General features: G+C 42.0%; 1 protein-coding gene across 6 annotated transcripts in view; it reads left to right on the top strand.

Annotated features, from left to right (window-relative positions):
- SMOC1 (SPARC related modular calcium binding 1) overlaps window positions 1-13,858 on the top strand; it is a 133,284-nt gene that overhangs the window by 84,711 nt on the left and 34,715 nt on the right. For 4 of the 6 annotated variants that reach the window (XM_074584835.1, XM_074584834.1, XM_074584832.1 and 1 more), the window contains exons 6-7: window positions 689-778; window positions 6,342-6,422. In XM_074584835.1, coding sequence (XP_074440936.1) covers window positions 689-778; window positions 6,342-6,422 — 171 coding nt within the window. The remainder of the gene's footprint in view (window positions 1-688; window positions 779-6,341; window positions 6,423-13,858) is intronic. The other 2 variants (XM_074584836.1, XM_074584833.1) reach the window with 1 other exon arrangement.

Below are 13,858 nucleotides of genomic sequence, written 5' to 3'. Positions count from 1 at the left end.
GGTCCATCTCTAAATGTTGAGATTTATATTTCCTGTGGAATCTTTTTTGGATGAAACTTTTAATTATGAAAGGCTTGTGGTCAGAAGACATGGAGCGCTCTTGCATATGAAAAACCTAATAGAAATTCTTTTTCCACAATTTTGCAATTAGAAGACATTGCCACAGCGTTGCAATTAGAGAATACCTTGATGCAGACATTGAAAGAAAAAAGATTTGCTATTGACCATCCCTTTCTAACAGCTTTGCAGTGAACGCTGGTGCCAGGTTCTGCACAGGTAAGTTTTTCAGAAGAAGAGTTTTTCTTCTGAACAAAAAGAGTAAGGAGAAAGACACAGTGGGACAGCAATCCCCAAACCTCTGCTGTCTCAGGAAATGTCCTGTGTGGGATCTATAGCCACCTGAAACTAAGGTGGTGATTGCCTGACCAGTGCAACAAGGGGAGACTACCAGGTGATGCACACCAGTGGTCTGTGGAGGGAGAGGGGAGGGAGGGCAGCTTCTTTTAAGTCTAGGGATAGTGGTTGATGCATGCTTGCTATGTAAAATGTTATTGCTCTTAGCGTAAATGGAATAATTTGTTTTCATTCTGTCTGTCTTCTCTCTCTTCTGGACTTGGCCGGGCCATGTACAAATCCCAATCATTCAACAGTACTGGAGAGTAGATAGTATTTACCTCAATAATGGTAGTTTCTTTTCGATTCTTTTTAACTCTCAATTCAGATGATGGTTCGAAGCCAACGCCTACCATGGAAACCCAGCCTATTTTCGATGGAGAAGGTAAGAGCATCCCTTAAAAAAAGAACAACACAATAATAACAAAAAAGCTATTTCTGTCTCTCTTTTTCCTAGAATATATGGCTCAAATGCTTTCTTTATCCTGCAAAGCAGAAAAGCCAGTGAATCTCATAAGTTATCCAAACTTCACAGTGCCCTTGGGACGTCAGGTATTTTCCCCTAATCCTTTTTCATCCTCCTCTCTTCCCTGGAATCCAACAATAACACCAGTTGATCAGATTCCTGGGGTAACCTTGGAGGAAAAGGTGTCATGACGAAAAAAATGTGCATTGAGTCAGAAATGGCAACTTCCTTTAGACTGACCTTACCCTCTCCCTCTCTCCACCCTCTTGATACCGATGCTGGGAGTTTCATAACCTCTGCAACACGTTGCAGCTTCACGAAAGGGAGGGCAGTGCTAAACCACAGCTTGTGAATGTTGACTTGGAAGAAAATTGCTGGGAGGTTTCTTTATTTAGCAATTACTTTCATTGACGCACATACTATTTAAGCAAATTAAGTCAGTGTCCTGGGCCCACTTAATTCACAGCCCACCAAGGCAGTCTACTTCTCAAATGGGCTAATCTTGCGATTGTATTATTTTGTAGAGGAAATATCAGATGTTAGTCCATTGCAATCTGTGAAACAAGGATAAAATGGCTGTCATCAGAGGGTTCAAGCCTTTTACACACACAAACATAAATAGCAGTGGGGATAGTGGTCCTTGGGTAGTGAAGGGGCCTATTAGCAGCTGCTTATATCTTGCATATTGCTTGGAAGTAGCGCATGTTTTCTACAAATTTAAACCCCCAACCATTATAGTTAAGCTGTAGGCTGAAATCCGAACCACTCTGTGGCCCACCTGAAACCGTGGACCTCAAGGCATTGAGAGAAAGCCTAAGCATTTTCATACTGAACTGCTGTACTTGACGCTTTTTTTTTTAAACTGGATCGAAGGCAGAAACGGAGACTACTGAGCAGGAGTAGGTGGTGCTGCTGATACCTCCTGCTTTCTTGTAAAAACAGGTGATGGGATGGGGGGGGGGTTGTTACTAAAATAAGTTTATTTAATGGCAAGTTGTTGTAGTGCTGTCACTTCTATTCAGCAATCATAGGTTTGTAAGAATCTTCTTGTGAACTTTAAGAAACAAAGCAAGGCCCTCGGAGCAAAAAAACATTCTCCAATAAACAGAGGAGACTGAAGCCATGCTGACTATCTCTTGTTTATATCAAAGGAGAGTTCCTCTTGGCAGCAAGCTGATGTTGTATTAAATTGCTGTTTGTAATCACAGCATGCTCCTGGCCTTTAAGTTTTCCCCTGTGAAGGTGCCCATAGATATTGAAAGGAAAGAATGAACTAATAAAATGCAGGAGTGAGCCGATCTGGTTAATACAGCTTGTTCAGAAGCTCCTTCTAGGAGAGACTCAGCATTTTGGGTCATTCAAATAAAACTGGGCAAAGTTTTTAAGAAATGGTGTAGTGAACAGACTTTCTGTGGTCCTTCTGGTGACAGGCAGAGTCTGAAAAAAATCTTGTCCTATCTTCTATGAAAAACATTTTCAATCAAAAACCTTTGCTTTGATTTGCAGGTGAAATCAAGTCTGATAAATGGGCTTGGACTGTATGATGAAAGATTGCCTTTCACAAATCTTGCAATATATTATGCAAGACCTTATCTCCTAGATGTCGAGAGAGAATGACTAATGCAATGGCTTCCTGTTGTACTAACAGTGTCCCTTATGGTTTGGGAGAAGAGAGTATGGGTATGACAGGCAGGTTAAGCTATGCATCGATGAATAACCTCTGCTAAGTTTGTCGCTCTGTATTTTTGTCATTCCTGTTAATAAAATTGAATTAACTAGATTTCAGTAGTTGTAGCGACAAGCGTAAGAAAATGCATTCTGGGTCTGACCAAAAGTTTGTATATACGCTACAGATGGGGGCTGACCTCTTCTCCCTGGTGACAAGTGATAGGACGAGGGGAAACGGGTTCAAGTTACGTCAGGGGAGGTTTAGATTAGATATTAGGAAACATTTCTTCACTGAAAGGGTTATTAAACATTGGAATAGGCTGCCCAGGGAGGTGGTGGATTCACCATCCCTGGAGGTGTTTAAAAAAAGGGTAGATGGGGCACTTAGGGACATGGTTTAGAAGTGGCTCTTGTCAGGGTAGGCTAAAGGTTGGACTCGATGATCTTAAAGGTCCCTTCCAACCTCAACAATTCTATGATTCTACCTTTGAGCATACTGTCTCCAACAGTGGCTCAAAGTGGGTACATCACGAGAGTGTAAGAAGCGTTTAGCCTGGAGATGAGAAGACTTAAAGGTGACCTAATAGCAGCCTTCCAATACCTACAGGGAGGTTTATCGAGAAGATGGAGCCAGGCTCTTCATAGGAATGCATGATGAGAGACAACAGTCATAAATTGAAACAAAATGTTTCGACTGGATATAAGGAAAAACTTATTCACCACGAGTACAATGAGGCAGCGGAACAGAGAGGTGATAATCATAGAATGGTTCAGGTTAGAAGGGACCTTAAAGATAACCTAGTTCGAACCTCCCTGCCATGGGCAGGGACACCTCCCACTAGACCAGGCTGCTCAAAGCCTCATCCAGCCTGGCCTTGAACACTTCCAGGGATGGGGCATCCGCAGCTTCTCTGGGCAACCTGTGCCACTGCCTCACCACCCTCACAGTAAAGAATTTCTTCCTAATATCTAATCTAAATCTCCGTCTTTCAGTTAAAACTGTTATCCCTTGTCCTATCACTCCACTCCCTGATAACGAGTCCCTCCTCATCTCTTCTGTAGGCCCCCTTTAGGTACTGGGAGGCTGCTATGAGTGCTCCCTGGAGCCTTCTCTACTCCAGGCTGAACAACCCCAACTCTCTCAGCCTGTCTTCATAGGAGAGGTGCTCCAGCTCTCTGATGATCGTCATGGCCCTCTGTCCTTCCTTTCTGAGCCAGTTGGATAAAACCATGAGCAACCTGGTCTGTTCTTATAGCTGGCCCTGTCTGGAGCAGAAGTTTGGACTGGACATCTCAGGATGTCATCCTGAACAATCCCTTGATTCTATATGAGGAAATGTCATGATACTTAACTAGAGTACTGTCTCAGTGTCTTGGACAGGTCCTGAGGAACAGCTTGTACTTGATGACTGATGCAAATGTCAGATGACAGAAAAGGGCAAAACAGTTATCCATTCACCTGTCAGGTCTGCGCTTTTCAGAGATGTTCAAAGGAGTTAAAGTCCAAATCCCATTCAATTTCAGTGGGTTTGTGATTTGCTGGGTTCCTGAAAAATGGTGTATTCAAAGTCAGGCAACCAGTTTGGAGCTGATAGCAACGTGAATGGACAATAGAAATACAGAATTTTTTCATGCTTTATTTTTGGGTGCCTACCTTCGATCCACTGGGGGCTGACTTTTTTCAGAGGGCATTAAATACAGTCAGCTGCCCCTGAAATGTGTGATACCTCTTGGGCCTCAGCATCTCTAAGATGAAGGTTCACCTTTCTCATGTTTTCACCTACATTAGAGGATAATGAAAATTCAAATTTAAGGCATAATAAGTTCCACTCCCTACCATCTTCCCTGAGGGCATAACAGAGCAGTGCCAGAGATAATGTAGATCAGATAACTTAAAACTCTCCTGTCCAAGGTTTGAATCATAAAGCAGCCATCTCTGTGAAAATTATTTAACTTCATTACAATGCAGATCTTAGTGATGTTCATAGTGAATCTCCTCTTGGGACAAGATTCTCCTCTGCAGAAGAGTATTTTATTAATGGTCTTTGCTATAGTTTTAAATTTAAAGTTTTATTTCCTCCTGTACTTCCTAGGCTCTGTTTTCTTTGCATCTACCCTCTGTTTAGTTTCAATATGCAAGTTGTATTCATCTCCTAAAGAATAACTTCTTTAAACATCATCTCTTTTTGGTAAACTTCACCTCTTCACTCAGTGGGAATATACTCTTTCCACAGATCTGTTGTTCAGAGCAGTCTGTTGCTTATCTGTATTCCAAAAAATGTCCAGGAAAACTGAATGGAAAATACATTTTTATGGTAGATCCCAAGGGATTAATTTCCTTTTCTTTTCCTTTCACCTCTCTTCCCACACTTCCTTTTTTGCATCTTTCAACCTCACTTAAAGATATGTACCATTATGTCTCTAAAGGCCCTGACCCATTCTTTGGTGTCTGTTGACTTTGGTGGTCGTTCCTCTTTCAGGTGTAGACATAACACAGTTCATACAGTGCAGAGCCACAGCTAAATTTCATCCCAGATTTAGGGGTTTGGATCCAGCATTTTGATTTATAAACTTCTACTTTCGTGCTTCTCCCTTTCCTACCTCTCACCTAGAATTGAATTTGAGGTAGTTCTCCCCCAAAGAAGGCCCAAGATAGATAGGGATATGTATTTATAGGAGCATATCATGACTGAGTGGTGGTAAAATAGTGTAGTGAAACCTGCAGATAAGGCAAGCTTTAAGTAAACTTTTACTACTGCTGGAATATCAGTGTTCAGCCTATATTTCCATCTGAAAAAATGCCTGAACATGATTACAAAAATGCCTACAATCAATGTAGCTGAAAACATTTAGGAAGGAAAAATTCCCTTTTGTTTTTCCTTCATGCTCTTATAACGTATAATCATTTTCCCTTGCAGTCCACCAGCTTCTCCCTTGCTGAGCAGATCAATGTAAATGTCAACAGGAGAGCAGGAAAACGCTTCTAAAAACGTCTTAGAGGAACTTAAGACAAACTCCAGGATTTAGTATTTAAAGCGTGCTCCTGTGGGAACTGAATTTTTCAGAAAACATCAGTTCTGGAAATGTCACTTTAGGAGCCCTAGCACATGCTATCAAGTACTGCTTTGCTCAGTTCTAATCAGATGCTGATGTTGTGTCATTTCTGTGGCTTAGGGCAGGTTCTGCTGTGTTGATTGCAACACCTCAGAGGAGGTGCTCTAAGCACTTTTTCCCCCCAATTTATGTTTGGATGTCTTGGTTGTAGTGTATCAGACGTGCTTTTCTAACCAGAACTTGTTTCTCTAACAGACTGCCTTTCAAGTCTTTCCAGAAATATCTTCATTTCTCTGCCGGTTTATTTTGGATTTTGTTGTTGCTTGTTTTAGGAAACTGACTGTGGTCAGCTCTTCTTGGGCTGTTAAAGCAATATTTAAGGTCTGGATTGACTTTTTTTAATCTGGATTTCATACGTAGTTTAGTGGAAACCAACATATACTATGGGACACAACATAACCTTTGAGATCTCTAAGTCTTGAGGAGAAGGGCTTTAGACTGGAGAATCTGGGAAGTGTGGAGTAGAGGGAGGGGAAAAAAAAATAATGTCTTGCCAGCAGAGAAATACTCTCTGGAATGGGAAAATGAGATAACCCTGTGGAAGATTTACAAATAGTGGTTCATAAGAGGTGGAAGACCTCACCAGGGGATGAGCCTTAACAGCCATGATTGTAGCAAACATCTTGTCCTCATGAGTAACAGCCACGTGTATTCCCTAGTTGCTGTAGCTTCTCTAAGGCAGTTATTGTTTCTCTTTCAGAAATCACAGCACCCACCCTTTGGATTAAGCACTTGGTCATCAAAGATTCCAAACTGAACAGCTCCAGTATAAGGAATTCAGGTAATGTTCCGTCTGGATAAAGAACCCCACACGTTTCTTTTAACTAGGCTGCAGTCCCTCACCATTTGTTCCTGTTTCATTCTTTCTTCATTGTAGCTATCCTGCTGCTTTTCATTGTTGCAGGACCTGAAGTGCAGGCTGTAAAATAATTTCAGATAGCATCTGTTTTTGTGTCCAGAATGCCACAGTTGATGCATGATGAGGGATGTTTCTGTTTCCTGAAACCATAACTGGCAAATTTCTAATTTCTTCATCTGTTAATTCATCACAGCTAGCTGTCATCTTTATTCTGTTTGTTGTTCAGCATGATGTACAAACTGATGCATTTTGCTCTGAGATCTGGGCTGTGGTTTTGGTCTAAGCACTTGAGAAAATACAGAGAGAGGCTTCTTTTCTAGCAACTTCAAGATTCTTCTCTGCAGATATAGAAGATTTTTTTTAATAGAGAAATGAGCGGATTATTTCACTATTTCACAACTGAAACTAGGTTACTTATGACTGGGTGTAAGTAAATGTTGAGATTATTTTTGTGGGTAATAGAGTGGATGAGGGAAGACCCAAGCACAAAAACGAGCAAAGAAAAGGTCATGAACATGAGTGGGAAAAGGGGGAGTGGGAATATATGAAGTTAGGATGTAAAACTTGAAATTGGACATGGGGGTGAAACTGGGTGGAGTCACTGAAATCACAAGAAACTGGAAGCATCTGAAGAGGAAATTTAGGGATTCTCGGTGAGAATGATTTCTATCTGATATATTTTAACTGAAGTGGGAGGAAGGAAGAAGGTAAAGGGAATATCAAAAGAAGAAAATTGCCTTAACAAGTCATGGGTTTACTTTAAGGTTTAAATAGGATTTTCTACTATTGCGTATATTTTATGAAACAATATATGCCTAGGACAGCTGTTGGGAAGTGCTCCAGTCCCCAGAACAAATAAATCGTGATAGCCTGAAGTACCTCATCACCTGGTATTTCTGGATTAGTCAGAGAGCATTCGTGACACTCGGTGGTTCCCTTAACCTTGGCCCAACAGAGCCAAAGTAGGCTGGCTTTCAGGTTGTAAAGGTAATCAGTTTGTTCAAGTGTCTGCTCAGGAAGCTGCCTGGTGTAAACCGGACTTTTGTTCGTGTAAGAGTTCCTTTTGCAAGTTTATTTGTCCACTTTTTTCCCAGTTGGTTCTGATGCCATTTCAGTTATTCAAACAAGATTATTGGGGGTGCATGCTACAAATTGAAAATGATCCTCTGGAAAATTCCAGAGTTCCATGAGAGGTGGTTTCTACAGCAAGCTAAAAGGGGATGTGTGGTTCATCTGACTCAGCCTTACTGATTGCCCTGACAGAAGCTCATTTGCTGTAGGATCTCGTTAAGATGCTGGGTTGCCAATTTTTAGCACTAGACTTCCACGTTAGGCCGTACAAATACACAGCCATCTCAGTTTCCTACACTGAATTATTGATATCGAGAAATGCTGCCTCATTAAAATAAGGGGTATGGTTTAGCTGATGATAGTGTGCTACTTGTAGTCTGTTTCTTTCGATGTTTCTTTCAACCACTGAAGCCTAGTCCCCTTGTTTGGTACCTTTCATTCCTTTCATCCCTTGTCATATATGTTAAAAAGCAACGTAGGGTAGGTGTGATTGGACAAAAAAGGGATGGGGAGGATAATTATAATTTAGAATCAGGTTCTTCAAATGTCTTCAAGTCTGTCTTGGCTGAAGATGAAACAACTGTCATGAGATGGGCATGCAAAATTCAGGGATGTTAATTGCTTTTGGCCCTTGTCAGATTGAAGTACTAATGCTCAGCATATTTCTGATTTTTCATTTATCTTTAAAGGTTTAAGGTGGGTTTTACTAGTGCAAGATTGGGGTTTTGGTTTTAGCTCAGCTATATTATCTCTCTGAGCTTGCACTTACTGTCTTGAAGCAGATACAGACTGGTATCATCTTGCAGCAATTTAATGGGATCCCTGAAATTAGCAGTGAGAAAAGACCTAGTAGGCCATCTAATCTACTGCCTTAGCGCTAGTGAATGTTTGTACTGCATGAAGAGCAGCATTTTCTAGTGTAGCATAAATGCCTTAGGCAATAAAGATTTCACTTCTTCCCACAGGAAGCTGCTCTGCTGTCTGAACTCAGTCTCGGGATTCTTCTTTTTGTAATATCCAGCCTAACTCTTCTTTTGTTTCTATTCTTTTTCATTCGTCTTGAGTTCGTGAAAGCCTGCCCTATTCCTTGGAGTTTGTGTACTGAAACACTTAACCCTGCTCTCTCTTGTCCCTGCGGTGGTTATATAGCCCTGTCCTTTGTAGTGAAGAGAAATCCAGTAGATACTACTGTCAGAGGACGTGTGCAGCCCTCTAATCAGTACTGACATTGGATATCTTGGAAAGCTAGCACCATCACTTTATCAACCATGAGGAGAATTTAAGAATTGCTATATGAAGACAAATAAGCTCTGTAATTTGCTATCATTGATGCTGGTCAATGCTAGGCTTCAGAGTGCAACAACCACCAAGTAGCTGAGCACTGCAGAGCTGGTGACACCCTGTGTTGCATATGCAGCCTGTATTTGCAAGACCTGAATTTGAAATCTGAGTGTTCCACCTTCTATGTAGTGTTGACAAACAGAAGAGGTTCTCCTGAAACATTCTTTTCTTCTGGAGCAGTTATATTTTGCTTGGCATGTGTAAATACTAATTAAGCTAAGGATCAGGAAAAGCAGAATGACTCTAGCCTGGTGATTGGAGCACTTGACTGAGAATCTATATGTCTCCGGGCATTTTGACATTGGATTTTTCTATGCTGAGTAAAACAGCATTGCTAGGAGGGATTGCTAGTGCTCTTATCCCCACCTGCCTTAAGTAATGAAATGACAACTAGATCTCTTTCTCAGTAGGGTGAGATGCAGGTTCAAATCTTCTCAGCCAGAGGCAGGAACCAAAATATGAATGCGCTCTAACATCTGGACTGTTGAGTAGCAGAGAAGTTATTGGTTTCCTACACTTACAAACTAAGTCTTCTGCCTTTATGAAGCCTAAAAGCCCAAAAGTCAGTTTGTCTTTCTGGGGCAAGTGAAAGATCTAGATCAACACGGTATTTTGTTTGCTGTGGCAAGATGACAAAAACATTTTTTTGGTGTTTGTTTTGAATTGATTTTCACTTTCCCCAAACATGCACATACATGGATACCTGAAAATAAGTCTGTTATTTAGCACTGCCCTCTGTGATATGTCATTATTTTTAACACTGCCAGAGCAGGAGGTGACACTAGATGGGACCTTTGCAATGGCCATTCTCTAATCTCCATGGTTGGGAACAGTCTTTTCATTCTACTTATACTGTTGCAGCCTCCTGCTTCCCTACCTCCTCCCCACAACCTATTCCAGCCTGGTACAGTCCAAATGATTATTCTTTTACGGTTCTTAATCTAGGGAAACACTTGATAATGTATCTTGCTTCCAAGAAAATACATCTAATGGCTGCCTGTTTGGGAGTACCCCCGCTCCACTGAGGAATACATAGTTGTTCCTCATTTCCAGAGTTGGGTTATCTCCAAATCCAAATTTGTGCTACTTAGTGATTTGGTTTTAGTTAGCAAGAGATTCCAGCCTGTATCCAGCTTACCCTGACAACCTTTAAGAAAACCACAGAGTGATGTAATGAGCTCATGCATGGAAAAATAAACAACTCTAGAGAAACCAGCAGTAGCAGCCTCAAGTAAATATTCTGCAGTCACTGGGGTTTTGAACATGACGTTATTTGAAAGGAAGAATGAGTAATATATTAAGGTTAGCAGCTGAAGACAGGTTTGTGTGTGCCGAGTTTTTTAAAAAAAAAAAAAAAGCAAAACCCCCATAGTTGTTTACTTCAAAATCTTGCTTGTTGAATGGGGGCCAGCTCTATGTGGCCTATTGTGTTCGGCTCTGTCACCCAAGCATCATGCAGGCATCTCGTGTGACAGCTTTCCAGTGACAGAGATTTCTGCTGTCAGGAGCTCTTAGTGGACAGAGTGTAACTGTAAATGAAGTTTGAAAACAAGAATGGTGGTATTCATATTTCCTTCTGTTAACTGAATTCACTTGGAGTCCAAACTTTAGGGCTTCTCAAAGGGAGAAACGGCTTGAAAGCTGCATGTCTGTATATACTTTTGCAAGAAGCAGAAGCACACCCTGCCATCCACCCCAAAGGGATTCTGTGTGTTCGTGCGTGCAGTTCATCTCCAGAGATCTGCACAGTGAGGTGGGATATGATTATATCAAGTGTACTACCAGGATCTGGGTTCTCTGGTTTGTCTTCATTCCTTCCTTAAGGTTTTTCCTACTTTCGGGGAAAAAAGGCAAGAAAACCTACATGGCACCCCAAAATACCTCCCTCTTTCTAGTACTCACCTAGGAAGTGATACCACTTTGCTGCACACCTTTCTTAAGGATCAGGGATAGTGATTGCTCCTAGGGGGGAGTGTACTCATTGTATGTTGCCTTAGACATATGGAGTCTTTCTAGGATCCTATACATTAACAAGGAGTCTGCTTTTAAGCCACCTATATTGAGAATTGGTGTAGTTCCTCCTGAGTCAGATTGTCAGGGAAGACCAACCAACATACATCAGGGCAGGGCCTGCTGATTTGCTCTTAAAAATGGGGATACACCAAAAATAGCCATGGTTAGACAAAATTTTTATTTGTTATTAGGACTTTCCTTTTTAGCAGTGAAGACTTAACCCCAAGGAGCTTGAACACCTGTATTATTTTCCAGAGTGGGGAAACAGTGCAGCCATTTGTGTTGCATGTATAGTTATTTGGAGTTGGAGTAGATTTCCTTGTGCCTTGGAAATGTGGAACAATGCAGAAACCAGGGAGCCACAGGTAGATTCAGATGAGGCCCTTGAAAAGCAAAGCACTGTTTCGAATGAGGGCAGTTTCTCACCTGTCTTTATGCCGTCTTCTTAGCCTTATTCCTTAGCTGTCTTGTCCTACGCCTGGTGCACAGCGCTCCCCACCTTGTTATTTAAAGACATGTGAGATCATGGGCTTCTGCTTCTCCTGCTACTTTTTTCCTACATTCTGCTACTGCTAAACTAGTTAGTTCCAAACTGGCTGGCTGTCTCTCCATGTGAGTTGTGTTAATGTTACTGTCCAGATATCTGTTACAGGATTGTAGGTTCTTCCCCAGAATTTGTAGCTTGTTAGTTTTAGTCAGGACACCAAGTGGAAGACACAGGTGGAAGCAAAAGTTGATCTCACTTTATCAGGAAAGCAGGTTGAGAAGAGGAGGTAACCAGGCACAAGTCTGCTTTAGTGAAATCTGAATAAGATGTTACAGTGACATTGGAATTGGAGAACTTAGTGCCTGGGAATGACATCCTAATGCTGACTGCAGTCCTCCTTGGTGAGCGTTCTGGTGCTTCCATCTCCTCTGAGCATAACACCTGCTAGTAGTGGCTTTTGAACTTTCCCATAGCTGAAGAGGGGAAAAAGGTGTCACAGGAGGGAACCAATGAGTCAGAAAGCTTTTGCCTTTTCTACTGTCCTCTATTAATGTGGACTCCTGCGCTCTTGTCCTGCATCTTGACTCAGTGCCTCCCAACACAGCACTTCTCTGACCTGTCAAAACTATTGGGTTGAAATTGCCACTTCACTGTCCTACCTGGCAGAACTATTTATATTCAGACCTTTGTATTAGTCCTCCCATACCTTATTTTTGTGAGGATTTGTTTTGAATTTGTTTTAACGTAGGTTCTGGCTTGATATCAAATGAAGCAATCTCAGCAGAAGCTCCTGTTGAGTATGGCATGTTACTAATTCCATTACATTTTCACAGCAGATCTCTATGCTCTTCCCTGAGTTCCTGCCTCCTTGCAAGCCAAATGTGATGTTTCTCCCTTATTTTCTGTCCCTCCTTTTCCTCCGGCTCCATCTGTGGTTCAACCTTCCTGTCTTGACTGCTGCTTGGGAGGCCTCTGTCTCTTCTTCCCTCCTGGAAGTTCTGAGAAGGTATGATATATATAATGCCCGAGCGTGATTCTCCCACAGTCTCAGTGTGACAGGTGTGGTGAAGAAGGGAGTGTGTAGGCGAGAGCAGAAGCAGGGAGAATGGAAGAATCTAGGACCAGGACCCTTCCCAGACAGCCAGCAAACAAAGTCATAAATAACATGCCACTGGGGACCAGTTAATCTGCTCTATGAAAAGGTGCAAAGTATACAAGTGGGAAAAATAACATTGTACAATAATCGGCATGCAACCATAGGTGTTAAACCATATGCAGCTAGGCAAATAAATGAAGCTCCCCCTGAGTGCTGTGTGATAAATCATTCCCAAAGAATTCAGTCACTCCCCCCTCCTTATCCCCCAAAGAAAGAAAACAAATTACCCTAGGCATGGAGTCATAACTGCTACTCTACAGCTGCCAATTAAGGCAAGTGGACAGGGAGCTGTAGGAGAGGGGCAAAGATATAAGAAGCTGGGCTAAAAGGGGAAAAAACCCCAACCCTGCATTTAAAACCACTGAGGATTTGGAGGGCAAAGGAAATAAGCTCCAGCAGCAGGCATTACCTGGACATACAGGGAAAAACAGAAAGTGGGAAGGTCGACTTTATGGAGTTTATTTTGCTTTTAGCAGAGGCGGGTTCGTATTGGAGAGGTTGCCTTGATTTGCTGAAGTAATTCCTTAAAGTGCTGCTTGCTGTCTGTAATAGCAGTGCTCAGTACAGGTTTGTATGTGGATCTGCACTTCAGACATCCATTTGAACACACGTTGATGCTTGCAGATAGACTGTACTTGTTGACTCTCCTTTCTGCTTCTCTTGAAATGTTCCTGTCAACTTCACAAGAAAGATTATAACATTTCTAAGGTGCCACAAATAAGGAGGAGCTGTTTCAAAGTAACGCCTTGACCTGGGCCCTGGATTCCCCCTGGGAAAGGTTTAGACCTAGGATTCTCTTGAAACCAAAAGCCCTGGTGGGGCTTGCAAGTGATTTGCAAAGAGATAACAAGAAAAAAAGGATTCAGTGATACACAGATCCATGTATCCCTAAGAGTGTCTGCTGCCCCCAGAGTTGTCCAAGGAGACAATAGATATCACCTAGTAGAGCACAAGGCTGTGAGGGAGCAGCGCTGCATTCCACAACTGCTGGAAAAGCCTGCCCTTCCCATGAAGGCATCCTTCTTCTGGTGCCACGCTTAGGATTAAAAGATTCCCCATTTTGGAGGGTCTTGGAGGTGGAGTGAGTGGATAAGTCGGGAAATGTGTAAGGCCCTGCAGAAATATCATCAGGGCTTGTGGAGCAGCAGCATGGGACATTTGAGGAAAATGTCATAGGATCATTAAGTTAGAAAAAACCCTTAAGATCATCAAGTCCAACCATTAACCTAACAATGCCAAGTCCACCATTAAACCATGTCCCCAAGCACCATATCTACATGTCTTTTAAAT

Source organism: Larus michahellis, chromosome 4, assembly GCF_964199755.1.
Source record: "Larus michahellis chromosome 4, bLarMic1.1, whole genome shotgun sequence".
Taxonomy (NCBI): Eukaryota; Metazoa; Chordata; class Aves; order Charadriiformes; family Laridae; genus Larus; species Larus michahellis.
The sequence above is the reverse complement of the archived record's forward strand: the minus strand, read 5'-3'. Positions and strand labels throughout refer to the sequence as shown.